The sequence below is a fragment of the Bufo gargarizans genome, chromosome 2, assembly GCF_014858855.1.
Source record: "Bufo gargarizans isolate SCDJY-AF-19 chromosome 2, ASM1485885v1, whole genome shotgun sequence".
NCBI lineage: Eukaryota > Metazoa > Chordata > Amphibia > Anura > Bufonidae > Bufo > Bufo gargarizans.
Genome location: NC_058081.1, coordinates 574,897,599 through 574,919,956, shown reverse-complemented (window position 1 = coordinate 574,919,956; position 22,358 = coordinate 574,897,599). Strand labels below are relative to the sequence as shown.

General features: G+C 45.3%; 1 protein-coding gene across 4 annotated transcripts in view; it reads left to right on the top strand.

Moving 5' to 3' along the window:
• The window catches only part of APLP2 (amyloid beta precursor like protein 2), a 52,278-nt gene that overhangs the window by 16,059 nt on the left and 13,861 nt on the right, over positions 1-22,358 (top strand). For all 4 annotated transcript variants that reach the window (XM_044281740.1, XM_044281738.1, XM_044281739.1 and 1 more), the window contains exons 2-7: positions 15,807-15,980; positions 16,115-16,244; positions 17,034-17,146; positions 18,792-18,979; positions 19,051-19,256; positions 20,926-21,093. In XM_044281740.1, coding sequence (XP_044137675.1) covers positions 15,807-15,980; positions 16,115-16,244; positions 17,034-17,146; positions 18,792-18,979; positions 19,051-19,256; positions 20,926-21,093 — 979 coding nt within the window. The remainder of the gene's footprint in view (positions 1-15,806; positions 15,981-16,114; positions 16,245-17,033; positions 17,147-18,791; positions 18,980-19,050; positions 19,257-20,925; positions 21,094-22,358) is intronic.

Sequence of the window (22,358 nt, the reverse complement as noted above, 5' to 3'; positions counted from 1 at the left end):
GTGCAGTTTGTTTTTTGCGGAATGTAACAGCTGGCTGATGATAGAACAGTACTATCCTCGTCCGTTATGCGGACAATAATAAGACATGTTCTATCTTTGAACGGAAATACGGAAACGGAAGGTATACAGAGTACCTTCCGTTTTTTTGCAGATCCATTGATAAATTGATTAGGATTGGTAAATCTGGGCTTCTCTTTAGTCCTGGTAGGTTGTTACATTTTACCCATCAATTTGGAGTTGTCAGTTTTAGGCCACGCGGGTTGTCTAGGCTGGATACAATTGTAACAAACACTCGGCTGTGTGAAGTAGGGTCGTGCAAATCTGCTTTGGATTGCTGTATCCGAGCCCACTTCTTTTAAAAACGACGTTCTCGATCGGCTCATCCTACTTTGTATTTGGATACAGTAATTTATGCGAAAAAGTGACACGTGATAGAGGCGAGACTAAGTACATCTCACAATATTTGCTGAAACTTCTGAAGGACCTCCGGAGGCCATACATTTTACAGTAGGATGGGGCCGAAATTCTTAACCTTTTTTTAACGGAATCTGGTTCGGATACAGCGATCCGAAACGTATTCGCTCAACCCTAGTGAGAAGTGTCTGGTCAGGAAAGGGTTTTTAGCCTTTGGCTGTTTCCAGTCCCTAATGATGAGCTGCAGAAATCTCCTATTTGGTGGAGAACAGAGGGGCTGGCTTGTACAATGATCTTTATTTACATAAAAGTGGACCCCCACCTTTAATTTGGCCCCCACCTCCACCCATCCTGTGAAGGAGCCATTGAGATAATAGATTGCGCCTCTGTTTGCCGCTGCTCTGGGCCTTGAGGCCTCCGTGCTGATCAGCCATTATCCCAGCCGTATTTGCTTTGCTCACATAACTGGTTTCCATGGCGACTGAAAAAATTCTAGGACGAGGGAATTTGGGCCAAATACTTCAACCTGTTCTTATGTTTGCGCAGTTTAGAATTAATCATTGTCGGCGTTCTCGCTGCCACGCTAATGTCGCTGCCAGGACGCCTAATTACCCAGATGTTCAGAGCAGAACCCGCATCATTCTCCCTGGATCTGCGGTGGAGTCCAGGGGTCCATTGCAGCAGCAGCATAGTCTCCCCCGAAATATGAAGAATCACAGAACCCAACTGTTCTCTTTCGCTGTCATAGGTTTTTAAAGTAACAGTCCATAGATGCCCGAGTGCGGGAGCGGCTGACATCTGTCACATACATGGATGTAAATGTCTCTGGAAGTACTCGGTACTGGAGATGTCACATGAAATAATAATCATGGAGGTTTCTGATCTTCCTGTCACTTATCCTGTCAAAGAACCAGCCTGTCCGCCTCTGCCTGGCCTGAAATGGCTGATAACAGAGTAATAAAAAGAACTGCCCTGCCCCTCCCAGTTCTAATTGTTTTTTATGGTGTCCTTGCCATTTGGGAGTGGTAGGGGCATGTCAGGGGCCCGGACATTGGCCCCCATAAATTTACTAATGTTTACACCTGGAAACTGGTGTGTTCTTTTAGTCGGGAGCTGGAGTAGTTTTTACACCAGGCACTGAGGACGAGGCACTCGCCTCATCACAAATTGGGCGCATCCTTCAGCAAGTAGGCTGGAAATCAAAGACTGGCATAAAACTCCAGTTTTGGTAAATGACCCCCAGCGAGTCCAATGTGGATGGCATACGTTTTCTGTCAGTGGTTTTCACGAACCGTTGGTAGGCGATGCTGTGGAAATAAATTTTCAGCGTAGCAGTGCACGTGGAATAAGGATGACACACGAAGGGCAAAGAACGGGTATCTTCCTCTGATGTCTGTGATCAGATGTTTGAAAGAGGCCTAAGGGCTAATGCACATCAACATATTTTTTTCTGTGTCCTACTGTCCGCTCAGTTTTAGTTTGGTAATTTTTTTTTGCACATGCGTTGCCATTCACTTTCATCAGGCCGCAAAAAAAACCTGAAATTACAGTGTGCATTTCCTGTCCGGGTGGACGTTCCGCAATTTTTTTTCCCCTATTACTCTCTTCATTAATGACAAGGATAGGACTGTTCTTTTATGGGTCAGCTGTTCCGTTCTGTGGAATTTACAGTGTGTGTGTGTGTGTTTTTCCCGGACCCACAATTTACAGACCGCAAACTACGTTTCATTGGTGATCCGACTAAGGTATGAGAGAGATGCCTTTAAAATAATGAGGTCCTCTCGAATTAGCTCTGTGAAGCCTTAACCCCCGCGTGACGTCCTTGTCTGGGCTAAAAGTGCTGACTCCTCTCGCCCTTCTGCTTTCTCCTTGCACTGCAAAACTACCCTGGAACGCCGGGCGCCGGGATATGTAACAATGATGGCTTCTTGGCGGCTGAATAATGCAGATTAGATGAGATTTAAGGCTCCTGGTGCACACAGCTAGGTTTTATTGAGGACTAATTACTGAACTAATGAAGTTTTCCCACAGACCAGGCTGCTCTTCATTAAAAATGCTGCTCCAAGTTGAAAATCCCCAGATACAGCTGCGGGCACCAGGGTATGGTACAGTGGCATCCTGTGTGAGTTGTGGTGCAGCTGGATCTCATGGACAAGGCATCTCTCCTATAGCGAAAATACGGGTGGACAGCACTCCTTGGTGATAATGCTTCGGGTGCTCGTCTCCAGGAGGGGTGGTAAAAAGCCCCCAAATAAGCAACTGATGTCAAGAAAAAATAAAAAAATGCAGACAGCACATCCAAATGGACGTGTCTCCTTTTTTTTTTTTCTTTTCTTTTTTTTTCTTGACATCTATCAAGGCATCTCTCCTCTGATCATAGGTTGGGTAATGAAGGATTGCGTTGGTTGGCATAAGTGATGCCACCATGGTTTGCTGTGCAGTTTTCCTGATATACAGTGTGTGAGTGATAATTTATGACTTCTTACTTTATCACCATGGAAACCTGAGGTGCAGTCTCTGGGGAGAAAGTGGTTTCTTTCATTTTAGTGACTAAGCGTTCAGGGGTTTATTATAAGGAAGTGGTCAGGTCATGATTTTCCGTGTGTGGGCCGCAGTGCAGGGTCATAGATTCTCCTTCACGTAGCTTCCTTCTTCTTGATGTAGATTCTGAACGCGCTACAAGGGGGAATTACTATTACTATACTATTCAGGAATCTTGAAAAATGTTTTACTATTTTTTTTATTTTTTTAACTTTTTTGAAGAGACTTGTACATGCTAACATCTGATCACTTGTACTACAGACTGTAGGCTTGAGCAAATCGACCTTCGGATCATAGATCCAAAGTAAATTCGTTCAATTACTTGGATGTTAATGCTGTCTGCGTACGGCATTAAAATGTGTTGGGCTCTGTGGAGCCAAACTTCGTCTCGCGAGACTTCGGGGAATTACTACTGTATTCATATCTGCGTATTTAAAATCTGAACTGGGCTTTGGTACAGAGGTACCAGCCAGTACCAAAGCCCAGTTAGGATTCCTATATTAAATTTGTTTTTAAATAGGCAAATATGAATACAGTAGTAATTCACTGAAGTCTCACGCGACTTTGAGCAATGCGAAGTTTGGCTCCATGGAGCCAATACATTTTAATTCTTTCTTTTAAAATCTGTTTATTGATTTTATCACACAGAAAAGGTTACAAACAAGGGATACAATACCCCAATGGGACAGTGCAAAAAGTAAATACAATGTTGAGAAAAGGAGTCATCCAAGTATATGAATCATACACAAGAGCAGTGTCCATTCAGAATTAAAATGTATTCCCATATAAAACATATAAACAAGTAACAACCAGTTCTCCTCCCCTTACCTTGTCATTGTTTCTCATTGTTTCTGGTTGTTACTTGTTTATATGTTTTATATGGGAATACATTTTAATTCTGAATGGAAACGGCATGATTCACTCAAGTCTAAAGGACTTCAATAGAATACAATTGCGGACTCTGGGATTTTCACTGGTTTCCTGTTAAGCGTTGCCTCAGACACTGCTTTGCAGGCAGCTCACTATGACTTGCCTGGGATTCTTCACAAGGCTCCAGGCAGAGGTAGCAACTGACTGGAACCCCGTGATTTCGGCATGGGGCCTCCCATTGGAAAGATGCTGCACTTGCTATTGACAGTGACATCGGAGGGGTTAAATGACCAGGATCTGAGTCCTCTCCAATCCCAGTCACTGCTGGTTTGTGCCTGGTGTATTATACAGCCAGCACCCTCTTTATGGAACAAGTTCATCTTGTGAGCTTGCTGCATGCAACCCTTTAACACATGACGTACAGGTAAGTCATATGTTAAGGGGTTTGTATGTTGAATGATGCTGTTGTGGCCCTGTTGGTCGAGCCATCTCATAAACTTGATGAACCTGGGACACACAGACCTGTGGCATATTTATTTTCTACATTTGTCTTTCTTTTGCCTATTTATTAAAAGTCTCAACTGATATTAGTCTGACCTCTGGTTCTTTGCCGGTACGACAGCTTCATATTCGCGGTCTCCAATGCACAGGGAACATCTGTGCAGTGGCCGGGACAAATCGAGACCCATTCAAGTTGATCCGGCCACACCGTAAAAAAAACTTGAATGGGGGAACACACGGCCGGTGCCCGCATATTGCGGACCACAATACGGCAATGGCTGTGTGCACGAGGCCTAAGACTGGTCTAATTAGTACATACATAAAAATGTTGCGCACGTGAGCTGAAAAGTAGGCGCACGTCTCCATGAAAGGGATACTTTTTAGGCAAAATGTGGCGTAACTCGCCACTCGGAACCCCCCAGGTGGTTTTAATGCGCAAGTAAATTAGACCAGTCTAGGTGAATATGAACCTAATAAAAATACGCCTAGTCTAATTCGTAACCTGCAGTGCGACTTTTAATAAATAGTGCGCAAAAGAAAGACGGCTAGATAAAATATGTCTGTCTAATTTTATGCCTAAAAACAGGTGAGCTTGATAAATGTGCCCTATTGATGAATTGGGGGTGGTTTTACACAAGTCTTTTACTCCATTTTTGCGATGGCTTTGCTGGTGGAAGTTATGCATAATTTATGACCGGGCGTGCGCCTTGCCATTAATTAGGCGCACCCGTGGCTGGAGTAGTTTTTCAGCAATTTGTTGGACAATGTAGATTAATTGTTGGTAAATTTGTCGGGGCCTCTGCCCCGACCCCCAGAACACACCTGCCACACCCTCGACACTCCTTTAGCGCAAAAACGCCTATGCGACCACATAATGTCCTTTGGGCGGCTAGATGGTAAAATCAAACAATTTGTTGTTTAAAAAAATAAACTAAAACAGTGTTTTTGCCACAGAAATGGCTGTGCATTGCACCCTCTCAATTGCGGGTGGAGATCCGCAGCATAAACACACGCTGTAGATTTCAGGTCCTTTTGCACCGCAGACTTTCTTGCATGTGGAGGAGAGTTCTCTTTGCTGGTACTGAACAACGCTGACTAAGGTAGTCTAAAGCGGTAAATTGACTTGTATGCAGTCTTGTATGCTGCAGCTGTCACTTCATAGTTAAAAATCAATTGAAAGTGCTACAAATAGTCTAGGGAGTTGACTTCTCAAAATTGGTGTAAATGGAAACTAGCTTAGGTGCCCATAGCAACCAACCAGATTCCACCTTTCACTTTCCGTTGGAGCTCTGGAAAATAAAAGGTGGAATCTGATTGGTTGCTCCAGTTTTGATAAGTCTACCCCTAGGTGTAACTGCGGCCTATGGCTGCTTTCAGTGTCACTATTTGGGCAGTTGATTTTCATCAGTGACTGAGCTGAAGCCAGGAGTGGAGTCCACACAGATGAGGTAGAATGGAAGATTTGTACCTGTTCAGTGTTTTTGACCTGCGCCTGGTTTTGGCTGACAACCCCTGATGGAAATCGCTGATCAAGTGATGGCCAAACCATGGGGTTCATTTACAAAGTGCGCCACACCACTGTTTGGCATAAAAACAGTCGCAAGACCCCCATTTTTCCACAATTTTATCATTATTATATTTTGTTCTCACCACTTGGCAGTGGCCAGGACTTTGGCCCTGTTAAATTTACAATCTTTTACGCCTGTTTGTAGGCGTAAAAGAGGATTAAAAACTACTCCAGTCAGGGGCACAGACTGCCGGAGGTGTACCTAATTTATGGCGCATGCACAGGGGATAGACTGGCGTTAAACACTGGTCCTCATTTACTTAAAGGGGTTGTCCAGGTTCAGAGCTGAACCTGGACAGCCCTCCATTTTCACCCAGGCAGCCCCCCTGACATGAGCATCGGAGCAGTTCATGCTCCGATGCTCTCCTTTGCTATGCGCTAAATTGCACAGGGCAAAGGCATTTTTCGGAGTTCCGGTGACGTACTGGGGCTCTCTATGGGGCTGACAGGAACCCCGGTGACATCACCGGCACTGATGGGCGGTATTTGGCTCTGCCCTAGCCAGTAAAACGGCTAGGGCAGAGCTAAAGCCCGCCCCTCAGAGCCAGTGACGTCACCGAACACACCGCTGGGCGGAAGCTACCGCCCAGCAGTGTTATTGAAAACAAAAGAGCCCGTGCCCTGCGCGATCTAGCGCAGGGCACTGGAGCGCATCGGAGCATGAGATGCTCTGATGCTAGGCTCAGGGGGGCTGCCGGGGTGAAAATAAGGGTATGTACGGGTTCAGCTCTGAACCTGGACAACCCCTTTAAGGGACTTGTGACTATTTAAGGCTACTTTCACACTAGCGTTTTTACTGGATCCGGCAGGGTTCAGCAAAAACTCTTCCGTTACTGATAATACAAGCAGATGCAAACTGGTTGTTTTATCTTTAACATAGCCAAGACAGATTCGTCATTAACTCAGTTGAAAGTCAATGGAAGGATCAGTTTTCTGTTGTGGCAGATTGTGTCGGGGGTCATGCCGGATCAGTCTTGCTTCGCATCCCAGGACAGAAAGCAAACTACAACATGTTGCGGTTTGCTCTCCGGAATGGGAACGCAACTGAACGGAATGTATTCTGGAGCACTCCGTTCTGTTCAGGTCAGTTTTGTCCCCATTGACAATGAATGAGACAAAACTGAAGCGTTTTTTTCCGGTATTTATTGAGCCCCTATGACGGCTCTCAATACTTGAAAACTAAAACACTAGTGTGAAACTAGCCTTAGGCCTCTTTCTCACGAGCGTGACGGATTAGGTCCGGATGCGTTCAGTGACACTTGTACTACTTTGCAAGCAAGTTCAGTCAGTTTTGTTTGCGTTCATTTTTTTTCCACACGGGTGCAATGCGTTTTGATGCGTTTTTCACGCGCATGATAAAAAAAAAAAAAACTGAAGGTTTACAAACAACGTCTCTTAGCAACCATCAGTGAAAAACGCATCGCGCCCTCACTTGCTTGCGGATGCAATGCGTTTTTCACTGAAGCCCCATTCACTTCTATGGGGCCAGGGCTGTGTGAAAACGCAGAATATAGAACATGCTGCGATTTTCACGCAACGCAGAACTGATGCGTGAAAAACAACGCTGATGTACACAGACCCATTGAAATGAATGGGTCAGGATTCAGTGTGGGTGCTATGCGTTCACGTCACGCATTGCACCCGCATGGAAAACTCGCTCGTGTGAAAGGGGCCTTAGGCATAATATTGTCACACTGTTGGTTAAATGCCACAAAACTGGGTCTTGCCCCTTTTTTTTATACCAAAAGTGGCGTAAGAATTTTATTATACAGTATAACTGATGCGTATAGCATGTGTTATGTGTAGCAGTGTATGTAGTTGTTTGTACACTTTAGTGGGCATATATACGGTGTTATAAATGCCATGTGTATGACATAGGTGTATACAATGTTGTGTGTGTGTGATCTTTGCACACTGATTATTTTCCCTGTACATAATGCAGCAGTGTTGGTTCAGCTGCGGCTCCCAGTATCCCGCCGCCTCGGGGCCCTGCTCACACCTGGCGCCCATTCGTGCGTGTCTATGTAAACAATGGGCTCCGCTGTCTGTGCCTTCACCTGCCCGCAGCTTGTGGGAACATTGTACATCTGTGTGGGATCTGTAATGCCACAATCATGGGACACAAGGCTAGTCAGGAAGCCACTGTGATGTTCTGTTCCCATGGGGTGGAACAGTGATTATTTACAGTATTACTACAGTATATGTATTATACACTCACCTAAAGAATTATTAGGAACACCTGTTCTATTTCTCATTAATGTGATTATCTAGTCACATGGCAGTTGCTTCAATGCATGTAGGGTTGTGGACCTGGTCAAGACCATCTCCTGAACTCCAAACTGAATGTCAGAATGGGAAAGAAAGGTGATTTAAGCAATTTTGAGTGTGGCATGGTTGTTGGTGCCAGTCGGGCCGGTCTGAGTATTTCACAATCTGCTCAGTTACTGAGATTTTACAAAGAATGGTGTGAAAAGGGAAAAACCTCCTGTGGGCGAAAATGCCTTGTTGATGCTAGAGGTCAGAGGAGAATGGGACGACTGATTCAAGCTGATAGAAGAGCAACGTTGACTGAAATAACCACTCGTTACAACCGAGGTATGCAGCAAAGCATTTATGAAGCCACAACACGCACAACCTTGGCTACAACAGCAGAAGACCCCACCGGGTACCACTCATCTCCACTACAAATAGGAAAAAGAGGCTACAATTTGCACGAGCTTACCAAAATTTGACTGTTGAAGACTGGAAAAATGTTGCCTGGTCTGAGTCTTGATTTCTGTTGAGACATTCAAATGGTAGAGTCCGAATTTGGCATAAACAGAATGAGAACATGTATCCATCGTGCCTTGTTACCACTGTGCAGGCTGGTGGTGGTGTAATGGTGTGGGGGATGTTTTCTGGGCACACTTTAGACCCCTTAGTGCCAATTGGCTATCATTTAAATGCCACAGGCTACCTGAGCATTGTTTCTGACCATGTCCATCCCTTCATGACCACCATGTCACAAAGCTCGAATCATTTCAAATTGGTTTCTTGAACATGACAATGAGTTCACTGTACTAAAATGGCCCTCAGTCACCAGATCTCAACCCAATAGAGCATCTTTGGGATGTGGTGGAACGGGAGCTTTGTGCCCTGGATGTGCATCACTCAAATCTCCAACTGCAAGATGCTATCCTATCAATGTTGAATCAATGCCACGTAGAATTAAGGCAGTTCTGAAGGCAAAAGGGGGCCCAACACCGTATTAGTATGGTGTTCCTAATAATTCTTTAGGTGAGTGTATATGGACATGTCTTCCGTCTATTTACCGGTCGCTCAGTCCTGGTCTCCCCTACAAGTTATCAGAACTAAGGCGTGAGGTCAGGTCATGCCTTATGTCATTGTACAACATACAAGGTGCCTCGTTTATCCAAACTGTCTCCACTGTGCCCATAGCAACCAATCAGAGCTCGCCTTTCATTTTTTAAGAACACGTTCAAAAGTGAATGTTGATTGGTTGCTATGGGCAACTAAGAGTTTTAATAAATGAGGCCCAACATGTTCTCATTTTTTGGTTGTGGTAATCGGGATGATTAATTTGAGTCTGGTTAATGCTTGGAGTGACACTTCTGTGGTGGTGTTTAACACTTTCTTTTCTGGCTTGCTTCTGTCCTCCATGATTGACCTCCCATCCAGCATGAAGGGCATGCTGCGCATAAGACATGTTCCTGTCACCATGACTGATGGGCTGGCAATGCACAAGCCTTCTGTGACTGACCGTATCCTCCGCTGAGCTGGCTGTAGCGGCAGTAGTGCCGCCCAACTTTCCCAGACACCTCTATGAAAACATGAATAGAACACGTCACCGCTCCAGAATAAGACCAGTCTGAGATTCACGTTTTAATAGGATCTGGTTTATCAGGGGTTAACGTCAGCTCCTTGGCCCCTGTCGGCTCTCGCATGCTGATCAGTGGGAGCCCTAGGGATGCTGAGGAGAACAAATCTAGCGCTAAATCTCTTCTCTCTGAGGCCTGGAGCCTCCAATCGCCCTTGGCAGAGATGTGGACTGAACGCTTATCAGCCCCTCGTCTCTGTGATGGCCAAGGTGCCACTGTAAGAGGAAAGCTGGGTGATGTTTGTCACCTGTGTGCACATTGGCAGACTGTGATATTTGCAGGAGGTTTGCATGCCCTCATTAATGTGTCATCCATTTCTGCAGCGGGTGAGGTCATAGGCTCATGGTAGCTGCCGGACCGGTTACTCCATGATCCTGCAGCACATTAAATACTTTCTCCATTGTGCTGATGAGTTAACCCTCGGTGTTCCATTGTGCTGCTGTATCTGTCGTATAAACACTGACTGAGGAGAATGTGTGGCTTTAACTGGGTGTATGTACTGAGATTTATTACATAACGTCCTATCCTGTAGGTCAAGTGGGATCTTACGATTTGTGTACTGAGATCTGCCGGTTGTTTGTGTTAAACTCTCAAGTGCTTAAAGCGTCTTATAACAGTATCTTATGCAACAGCCAGCATGGAGTCCTCTTCATTTACAATGGCAGCAATCGGTCTTGTACTCCAGTCACAGCAAGAGCTGCAGTAACAAGTCTATTACATTAGGTCTGGGGTCCAGGAGAACGCTCTTTCCCGATTGTCCACTGGAACGAGGACAGCGATCATAATGATTTATTTTTTTATGCAGGTATTAAAATGGTCGCTGGTCAGCGGCAGGTGTCTGATGTGCTGCCGACAAAATGAAATGTGTATGGGGACAGAACGATCATATTAATAGTTCTTTCTCCATACCCTCTCTATCGAGCGGCATAAAGGCTCCTCAAACAAGCGCATATCAATGATCTTCTCTTATTATGGCATCAGATCAAGTAAAATTACACCTTCCAGAGCTGCAATCACCATTCTGCTGCTTTCTGCAGGGTGATGTATTTTCAACATAGTTGTCAGGGTGCACTGCCTTTAGGCCTCGTTCACACTTCCGTTTTCCACAGTTAGTACACGTACCCGTTGATTTTCATGTGTCTGTTCACACATCAGTGGTTTACTACTGCCCGTGAGTCAGTGGAAAAATCATGGAGACATGCACTACCCAAACCCACCTATTGAAGTCTATGGGTCAGTAAACATATGACACAGCACAGATGGTATCCATGTTCTGTTGGTGTTTCACACACCATTGGTGGGAGATGCTCTGGAAATTAATTTTCTGCTGCTCATTTTGTGGACGATGGATGACACGCGGAGGGCATATAACGGACACGCGGATAAAAGACTAACAGATTTTCCATGGACATCAAACAGACAAGGAAATGTGAACAAGACCAAGGGGACAGATACCAGGGGGGACAGATGGATGCAGGGGGTCCTCTTGTTTTGACCCTTTTGGGTCCTTGAAACTCAAGAGTCAGGGCATAGGTTTTAATGCATTGCATTGTTCGAGGTGTCGTGTATATGCCCCCAGCTGAGGTACATGTATAAAGAGGAATGTTCTCATGGTTTTGAGAAGCTGCATCCTCTTCATGTTTTCTGCTGTAGCTCATAGGAATGGTAGTCTTCCATCATCCGTGTTGTGTGGCCTCTCCCTTGGCTGCACCTGTCAGGGGTTTATTGCCTCTCGTAACCAGAGGAAGCGGTCAATGCAGGAAAGGTGGGGGTGAAAAGAGGAAATGGTCCTGAGATAAATGACCTCGCCGGCCAACAACTCCCATGTGTGCTGGAATTCTTGCCCCGTGTCCTGCTATGTAATGCCATCCTCGCTGCATCCAACGTGAAGAGTGGGGGATGGGGTAGTGATCATGCAACTTAACACTGCATCACTAAGCATTGACCCGAGGAAGAAAATGGAGAAGCTTTTTTTTTCCTCCAGAATTCCTCCTGTAAATCCCTTGTTTTTTTTTTTTTTGATTTTTTTTTTTCCTTGCGGTTTCCGCTGGACTTCCACACCAGAATCCACATCTGCTTGCAGATTTTTCTCTAGATCTCACCCTTTCCATTGGAAAGGGTGAAATCTGCACTGAAAATCCACCTAAACAACTGACATGCTGCAGATTTCAAAATCCCCACCGCAGGTCAACTTGCACACAGAAAATTCCCGTACTGTGTACATACGACTTGGAAATCTCGTCTACTAAGCTGGTACTGTAGATGAAGTCAGATAACTCAGGAGATCTATCTGTAATAAAGAGTAGATGTTTAATATCCACTGCCGCTTTGGTCCCCCTGACATCTCCCTATTTTCCTGGCTGCAGTGGTGATGTCATGTCAAGAACGCTGCAGCCAATCATTGGTCTCAGTGGCGCAGTATCTGTCAGGTGAATAACTAGTCTTTATTACAAGTTGATCCTATTGAAACCAGACAACCCCTTTTTTTTATTTAATTTTTAATTCAAAGGTCGTCCAGGCACAAAAACTCTGCCACAGTGAATGGGCTAGAGTTATGTCAAGGTTTTTGCTATAGTGTAATCAAAGTCTTAATTATAGAATTCCAGCATGGAGTAATTGCCATCTACTCAATTTTCAAGATTTTCCTATGCATTCCCATGGACAGCTATACAAGATAGTCTAGTTTCAACCCTAGCTTTATTCTACATCATGGATTTATCTGTTCATTTTGGTCCGTCCTCGCACACCCTGTGCTTGGCACAACCAGTAGATTCGTCCTTATTGGGCCATGTATGGACTACCATGATTGCAGTGAAGACTGAAACACAGGCAAAGCAGTAGGAGAGAGATGGCATGTAACTCTAATACAGACTTGTGGCTCCTTTTTGTACAGTGCTCCACCCCTCTCACTCATCATCCAATCCCAACCCAAGAACTCTTTTGGACATGGCTGGAAACGTGGCAAGTATGGTTATAACCACTTTGGAGACTAAGGGTGCCCTCACACGTGGTGAAATTTTCCCTTATGAATTTTACCCCATGTTATCCTATGGGGCTGAAAATTGCCTATCCGAGCATTGTGTTCTGTTGTGGAATTTACCATTGAACTGAATGGAGAGATGCCCATACAGGAAATCCGCCTCATAATGCACACCAGGAAATTGGCAACTTTGTCAAAATCTGAATGCGCCCTGTGGGTACCTGCACATGATGATTTGTGTGCAGAAAATCTGAAAGAAATTTGCACAAAAAACTCACATAAATCCCCACTATTTTTATTTTTTTTTGGTATTTATTTTATTTTTAAATTGGTGAAATCCCTCTCCCTCTGACTAACCATTTGGATGCTACAGCTGCTATTGGGTCATCGAGCAACATCTGAGTTGTCTCCAATCCCAGTCTCGGGAGGTGGGTTTAGGTTATATTACATAGCTGGCACCACCTGCATATGGAGTGGGCTCAGCTCCTGAGCCCACTCTATACACTTTGTGCTCGTGTGACTTGGTTACATCACATGTCGCTAAGGGGTTAAAGAGGTTGTCTAGCAATTAAAATAAGAATCTTGTGCTAGCTTATGGGGAAACAAGAATTTTGCACCTGCGCTAATGCTTAGTTTTCATTGCTGCAGTGATGACGTGCTGTACTTACTGGCAGAATAGCTGCTGCCATGTAAACAGTTATGAGGTGAGATGGGAGCATTGGTGATGGAGCCATGGCTTTTTGTACATGCACCGATCGTAGGCTTGCCGTATGCTGACACAGCACGCATTCACTTGACTGGGGTTTGCAATTCGCATTTGATGGTCTGCACGCATGCCTTACTGTTTTTGCGGTGCGTTGGTAAGGACAGAAACCCCACAGAAGCACTACGGAGTTCCATGCCTCCATTCCACACCGGATCAAGTGAATGGGTGTGCATCCGTGATGCAGTGCACAAACTGCCGATGCCCGTATATTGTGGACCCGCTGTTTGCGGGCTGCAATTTGGGCATGGCTGGACTGTGTTCTTGAGACTCCTTCCTTAATGGGGGTTCTCCAGGAATTAAGAAAATGAAAATATTTGAATATTACTTTATAATATTTCTGAATACCTTTCATTAGTTATAATGGTTCGTTAAGTCTAGGAAACAATCATTACAGGAAATAAGTTACTTCAGAACACTGAGCTAAAGAACTGCTTCAGCCTCCTCTCTGCTTGTCAGCCCGATTCTGCAGGCGATCATCTGCTTGCCAGTGGTGGAGACTGCTGCTATTACATGCAGTGATTTCCTCCTCAGCGTGGGGAGGAGCAATTATGTCCTTGCTTGTCCCCATGCTGTCTAGTTATTTTGCCGGTAGCAGATTGTGATTAGATAGCATCTGCCGCAAGAAAATCGTGATCTTCTAGAATGCTGAAAGATCACGATTGCCTGATGAATGAGCGTTTGCTCGTTTGTCTGGTAATCTGTGGCAGAATTGCACTGCCAGATCTGCTCGCTCATTAGTGATCTGGCAGAATATCTGCCAGTGTGATACAGGACAGAAGTGGTACTGTGTAGTGTCCGTATATACAGAATATGAGCAGATACTGAGAATTACACCCAGTATACAGGACAGGAGAAGTGGTACTGTGCAGTGTCTGTATATACAGAATAAGAGCAGATACTGAGAATTACACCCAGTATACAGGACAGGCGAAGTGGTACTCGGCATATGCTGGCCCTAAGAGTGAAGGATAAATGTGCAAATATTTTGTGACTTTTGTGCTCGTGACTTTAGGGTCACAGCCTCTGCTACATGTCACATAACTAACCACGGTGTGCAGGTTGCGCTGCCCGTCCGGCATGGATCTCTGTAGTGCAGGGTTATGTATGGTTTTCTAGACGCTGCGGTGTTTGCTGCCTCTGTTCAGTGGCGGGCACTTGGTCCCTGAGAGCTGAGGATTAGGGTGTTAGGCCGTCCCTGTGGCCGTGCTCTCCCATGTGATCAGCTTACAAAGCATTACCAACACGAAAGGGACAGTTACAATGTAGGTCATGGGCCGAAAAAAGATTTCCCTTCTGCAAGAGAATTATAGCAACAAATCCGATTCGGTTTTAAAACGCAGTAAACATAACCGAATTGCTGTGTACGATCCGCTGCCACCCCAGTACCCCTGTCCTTGACAGACCACCCTCGTGGTTATCCCCTTCAGCCCCACTCATCACCACTGCACAAAATTCTCTGAAGTGATTACAGGGATATGGTGAGGTATTTATATATCCGTGGTTTGTGCATAGAGCAGGACTAATTTCAATCTGATTTATGAGTAACCCTTACCTTTATACCTTGTGTTGTACTCTGGTCACATCCAAAGCTGCATTCACTATTCTGCTACTTTCCAGTATCCACGAGCAGTGTATTATGGGAGCCCAGAGTGTAGTTACCTAGTCAGAACATGAGCTTTTAGGGTAAGATGCACTACTAGAAGGGTTAAGAATTCAGCTTTGGATGTGGTTGGAGTATATGATATGCTGTAACTCATAATGAATGTGTTGGAATAGTATACTTTTATAGGAAACCCCACTAGAGCTCAGGCCGATGTGGGGAGGTTGCATTTTGGTTCTGTGCAGTAAATGTCTATCATATTGGTTACTTATGGAAAAGGGTATATAACCAGCATGTGGGTTGTACTCCAGAGCTGCACTCACAATACTGCAGGTTGTTAGTGGGTTTTTCTTCAGTCCTCCCAACAGTTGGAACACCCTATAGTCCAGAAAAGAGGGGATGTAGGGTACTCTTCCCTCGCCAGATTATACAGACTCTGGATTACCAGTATAGACATCCCCATGAGTTATGCTGGGATACTTAAGCTCTGAAGCCTACAGAATTGAGTGCATCCCTGGAGTGTAACTGCTCCCCCTCCTTCTCATCCCCCATTATAATTTTATTACGGTGAGCCGGGGGTGATATGAGGCGTCCTTTTCAGAGAGAACACCGCTTTATATGTAGATAATATATTTTTACCCCTCTTTTCCCCAGTCCCCATTACTAAATATCTTGTTTCCTCCCTTTAGGCCCTTGCCGCTAATGCTGCTGCTGGGTTTGCGGTGTCTGAGCCACAAGTTGCAATGTTCTGCGGTAAACTAAACATGCACATGAACGTTCAGAGTGGAAAATGGGAGCCAGATCCTTCAGGAAGCAAGGACTGCTTTCAGACCAAGGAAGAGATCCTGCAGTACTGCCAGGAGGTGAGCGGAACGCGGACTGTTTTGTTAATGCTTGCCTGCTAGGGGCTGATAACTGTACGTGGCCCTGAGGTGTCAAGGAGATCTTCAGTCTAGAGCCCATTGCTCATGGTGATGTCTTCTGCTTCCACATCTAGGTGTATCCTGACTTTCAGATCACAAACGTGGTGGAAGCTAATCAGCCAGTGAGCATCGACAACTGGTGCAGAATGGGGAAGAACAATTGTAAGGGGCACAACCACATTGTCCTACCCTACAAGTGCATGGGTAAGTGTGTAGCGATTGTGCTGCGGATCTTGATGCCTTTGTATTCACCCATACTGCAGAGGAATGACCGGGGCTGCCCCTGAGGTGGTCTTACCCGTCTGCGAGGACTACAGAGCCCATCAGCTGAGCCGAGAGTAACTCTCCCTACTTGTAGACAGGCCTAAGCTCTGAGGCTGAACCACCACTTTAAGGGGATTGTGTAGTTTGGACAACCTATCTTCGCTGCAGGGGTCTCGCAACAGGTGGTCGATCAAGGGGAAAAACTCTATTGGAATTTTTAAGATCTTGAAACTGGCTGGAACTGTGATGCAGTTTGTGGGTCAGACCATTCAAGTGTCAAGGTGGGCCGCATTGATTTATTGGCTGCAGGTTTCTGTTCCTGTCCTTTTCGGAGTAATTGCTGGGAATGCCTCCTGCAGGATTCCTGCAGCTTCTGCTAGAATGGAGAACAGAGGATGTTGATTATCCATGAATTTTTATATTATAATGAGATATGGATATAAGAATATAAAAATACAATTACAGGAAGTGGTTGGGATCCTCCCATTGAAACCATACAGAATAAGTGAAACATCTACATACAGTTTATATCTGTGCATGGGAAAGCTGAGTGACTTGTGGCCAATGTCACAGCTCCCAGACTTGTGTGCCTGTAAAGTACATCTGCAGCATCTGTGCTGACTAGTGACCCAGGAGAGCTACATAGATGGTTATATTGACTTGGGCATATAGATCATCCATAGATCCTGTAGATCTCACATCTGTGCTTGTTTAATCTTCTGTTTTCAGTGGGTGATTTTGTCAGCGACGTACTTCTGGTTCCTGAGAAATGCAAGTTCTTCCATAAGGAGAAGATGGACGTGTGTGAGAGCCACCAGCACTGGCAGAACGTCGCTCGCGAGGTAAACACCTGTTGCAGCTGTGACAACAGACCTGCTTGTGCTGGAAACGGTTCTGAAAAGCTTAAAGCGTCTCACATGCATCAACCGTATGAAACCAGAGATATATTCTTTTTCACATATTTACCAGACTGTGCATGCGCAGACCGGAAGGAAGGATCCGGCACTGCGGTATTTTTAATGCTAGACCCGGCACTAATACATTTCAATGTAAATTAATGCCGATCCTGAATGCTGCGGTATTTTCTCAGTCAAACGCCGTTCAGTGACTGAACTGAAGACAATCCTGATGCATCCTGAACGCATTGCTCTCCATTCAGAATGCATGGGGATAAAACTGATCAGTTCTTTTCTGGTATTGAGCCCCTGTGACAGAACTCGGTGCCAGAAAAGAAAACCGCTAGTGTGAAAGTACCCTAAACAATATCTTTCTTTTCTCTGTATGCTAAACAGCTGCAGAGAAATCTGCTTCTTAATTCATATGCAAATTAGAAGTTGGAGCACCAGGAGGCAGGGCTTAGTCCTTGGAGCACTGCTTTGGAACCCCCCTTCCCCCTTCTTGATTGACAGGGCTAGATATGCTGAGGGAAGAGCTGTGTCCCACCATCTACATATATGGTGCCTGTGAATAAACCAGTAATAGTTTTACAGTTTCTAAGAAAAAAAAAGCTCCAATTCTCAATATATTAAGGCCTTTTATTGTTATATTTGTTATATGGCTATATATTTATTGTAGTATAGCCTTTTATTATGGGCTTAAATAGGGAGGGGCAAAAAAACAAGTTTATGTAAGTCTCTCCCAGGATTCAAACCTGGAATCACTACATGCAAAACAAAGCACTTATGACCAAGCTATAGCATTACCCACATATAGATGCATGTTTTTCTATGCTTACAAGCTAACACATTATAATACTGGTGTCTTTATAATAAAGCAGTAATATTTTTATATTGGCTTTCTGAGCAGATCCCGGTGTTGTAAAGCTATAGTACATAGAGTATGATATGTAGATGCTAGGACACAGCTCTGCCCTCAGCATGTCTAGCCCTGTCAATCAAGGGGAGAGAAGGGGTGTGCAGAGTACAGGGGGTGTTCCAAAGCAGTGCTCCAAAGATTCAGCCCCGCCTCTTGGTACTCCAATACAAATGTGGATTTCTCTGTTGCTATTTAGCCTACAGAGAAAATACATGTTTTGTTTTAATCAGCACGATGAGCCCTACCAGTCAGTATGTCTGGTTTAATAGGGTTGATCCTGGTGACAGAGCCACTTTAATCGCTAGACTTTCAGTTGTATACAATTTTTTAAAGATCTCTGCTTGCTGCCTGTGAATGGTTGCAGTGTTGAAAACCCCACCCTGATACTGTCCCACTTGCACAGGTTAACGGGTCAACACTGTGTATCGGAGCATTCTGGTATAATGAGTCATGTAGATTTGGACAAGATCACAATGGGTTTTCATGCACTGAATGTTAATGGTTGCATACATTGACGCCAAGCAGAGATTTTGAAAATGGTGAGGCATTGAAACTGATGGCATATAGGAAAGTTGCAGTGATTGAATCCCGAGAGCGGTCCTTCTCTGAAAATTGTTGGCCTGTGATGTCTTCTGTGACCTGGGTCCTCCTCACAAATTTTGCTCTTTGCAGGCTTGTATGACTGAAGTCATGGTCCTCCACAGTTACGGAATGCTGCTTCCATGTGCTGTCGACCAGTTCCGCGGCACAGAATACGTCTGCTGCCCTCAGGCTAAGAAGATAGACGAACCTCTTTCCAAAGAGGAGGAAGAGGAGGAGGAGGATGAAGAGGATGAAGACGACTATGACTCTTTTAAGAGGTTTGTATCTTAGTATTGCACCCTTCATGTTTTGTATCATGTGCTGATGAAACATTTCCTCTGCCCTCTAGTGAGTTCCCTACTGAGGCTGATGTGGAGGACTTCACCGCTGCAGTGGAGGATGATGAGGAGGAGGTGGAGGATGAAGACGATGTTGTGGAAGACAGAGATTATTATTACGACAACTACAAGGACGAGGACTACAACGAGGAGACTACCACAGAGCCAAGCAACGGCAAAGCGCTCTCCAACAAGGAGATCATTTCAGACGTGAAAGGTGAAGCCCGTAGACCTGGACCCTGCCTTCTCTATATAGGACTCCTTCTGACCTAGCATTGCCCACACAGCTGAAGGTTTGTTAAAACATGTCTGTGCTGGTTCTTTGGTTGGCACACAGTGTCTCTGTTGTCCACACCAGGCCAATGGCTCTTACCCATGTGATGTTTTAACAAATCCTCATCTGTGTGAGCAAGACCAAGTCGGAATGGTGGTGTACTGTGAATGGAAGCATTCGTGTTTAGATCAAAAAGCTGTGAATGTGTCTGACACAGGTGCAGGACCCGTTAGTGTATCAGAGCTCTCTGGTAACAAGCTATGAGTGGAAAAACCAGGTCAGGATGGGTTTTTCAGTCTCTGGTTGTAACCCAATTAATGAAAGCAAACAGATCTTGCAAATGGTGAGAAATTGAACTGGAAATTGGAACGTAGCAGGATATTATCTTTAGTCCTGGAAGATTGCAGCCATAACTATTTAAATTTTTTATTAAAGGGAACATGTCACCAGGATTTTGTGCATAGAGCTGGGAAAATGGGCTGCTAGATGGCCGCTAGCACATCTGCAGTACCCAGGTCCCATAGCTCTCTGCGCTTTTATTGTGTTAAAAAACTGTTCTTATTGATATGCAAATGACCTGATACGAGTCCTGTAGTCGGAGAGGAGTCAAGCGGAAAGGAGCCCAGCCCCGCCCTGCGTCCTCCGAATCTCCTCCTTGCTGGCTGACGTCAGAGCTGGAGCGCCGAAATCTCGCGATGCGCGAGCTAGCACATGCGTAGTTCGTTCCCTGTGCTGATGCCAGTACAGGGAATAAACATGATGCCGACACTGCGCATGTGCTAGCTCGCGCATCGCTAGCTCCAGCTCTGTGACGTCAGCCAGCAAGGAGGAGATTCGGAGGACGCGGGGCGGTGCTGGGCTCCTTTCCGCTTGACTCCTCTCCGGGTACAGGACTCGTATCAGGTCATTTGCATATCGATCAAAACTGTTAACACAATAAAAGCGCAGAGAGCTATGGGACCTGGGTACTGCAGATGTGCTAGCGGCCATCTAGCAGCCCATGTCCCCAACTCTATGCGCAAAATTCTGGTGACAGGTTTCCTTTTAAGGCCTGTATTACACCAACATATTGCCTGACCAATATCTGTCCAATCAGACCAATAATTGGTGTGTGTATTTGGCCATCTGACCGATGGTTGGTCAGATAATCTGTTGGTGTAATACAGGCGTAAGATCCAATGATTGTTACGTTGTGTAATGTTCTATCAATCTGAGGGGGGCACTTCCTTTAGCCTTTCATGTCTGATCAATTAACTGATCCGTTGTAATTCCAGATCTGGAAAAAGCTGTCACTGTAAAATATCCCTGAGTAAAGTAACTAGCGTTTTGGGGGGAGGAGTGGTGGGAAGAGTTTCCAAAAAGTGGAATGAATAAGGCTGTACATGGGGAAATGATGATACTATGCATTGAAGATTATGGCCAAGGTGTTAATTGCTATGGTTTGGCCTTAGATTGGGATGTATTTGCCCCTTCCCCATGAATATGTAGTGCAGGTGCGTTACAAGATGGAGACAGCCATGATGTGAAGACATGTAACTCGTTAACATGGAGGAGAGACGTGTGACATGATCTGCCTCCCCCTCCCTGCTCATTGTCACCCATCTTCTCACAGCTGTCTGCTCGCAAGAGGCTGTTACTGGTCCCTGCCGGGCCATGTTTCCTCGCTGGTACTTCGACATCAACCAGAAAAAGTGTGTCCGGTTTATATATGGCGGCTGCGGTGGCAACAGGAACAATTTTCAGTCTGAGGAGTATTGTATGGCCGTTTGTAAAGTGACGAGTAAGTGGCGCCACCGCTGTCCTCCCCACCGGCTCACCAGGACGATTGTGGTGCCAGCCGGCTCTTGTCTGTTTCACCCTTTTACATGCCAGAGATGATTTGCAATCACTAATCACTGCAGCAAGTGCAATTCCAGCTCGCATGGCAAATAACAATGAAAGTGCTTCACCCTGGAATCAAAGGGTTATCGTCTGTAGCGTCATGTCTGCTGCTCCTCCTTGTTGTCTGCTTTCTACGCCTTGTCTGTGGCTCCACTTCCACATAATCCCAGTATCTGAATTACAAGTTTTGGGGGGGGAACATCACCGACTTACTGGGAGCAAGTGATTTAAACAAACCCTGTCTGAAACCTGGGCTTTTACTAGAGGATTAAAATGTGACCCTCACTTTGTGAATCCTTATGAGATTGAGTGCAGCTCTGGAGTGTGAAAGAGGATGTAGCTCAGGAACAGTACAAGAGAAGTAGTTTGTCTGCCTAGTGATTGCACCAGCAGAATGAGTGCAGCTCTGGAGTATATGTACAGAATAAGTAACTGTATATACTATGTCTGGCTATAGTCTGGGGTATAATGTCCCTTCTAGTGACTGTATGTGATCTGGTAGCAATTTGTCATATGTAATAGAGCATTAGAGGGGCAGCACTGATCACTGGAGTAATTACCATGCCAGTCTTGGTGCTTGCTGTTACGTCCTCTTTGGGCAGGTCTCCATGGTGTATTCCCCTCCCCCTCCTGCCGTTGTTCCTCCTTGGCTAAGGTGGAGCGCTGCGCTGAGGATGTCAGGTTCTGCTGCTGGAACAGAGAAGTGATTGTGCTGCCTAGACGGGCGCTTCTGTATCTGATTTCTGTCTCTGCTTCTTCACGTTCACAATGTTTCATTGTTTTCCTTCCTTTTTAAAGCTTTTACTGCGCGCATTCTGATTTACAGGTATACCACTCCCAGTGTGCACATGTTCCGAATTTTCCACTCTAACCTCCATGACTGTGTGCCTCTAACCTGTAATCTGTGATGAGTATACAGTATAATACAGGCTGTAACGCAGTATTGGGTCAGGATAAGTTATGTATTGCAGATTAGTGAGTGCAGCTCTGGAGTATAGTACAGGATATATTGTAACTCAAGATCAGTACAGGATAAGTGACTAAATCCACCTGGCAGATCTGATAAGCGGTTCCCTGACTTCTGGGCAGCCATGTTGTGATGCAACAGAAGTGATGCCGCCAGTGAACATGTCTGAGGGCTCTTTCTAATACTTACCAGCATTG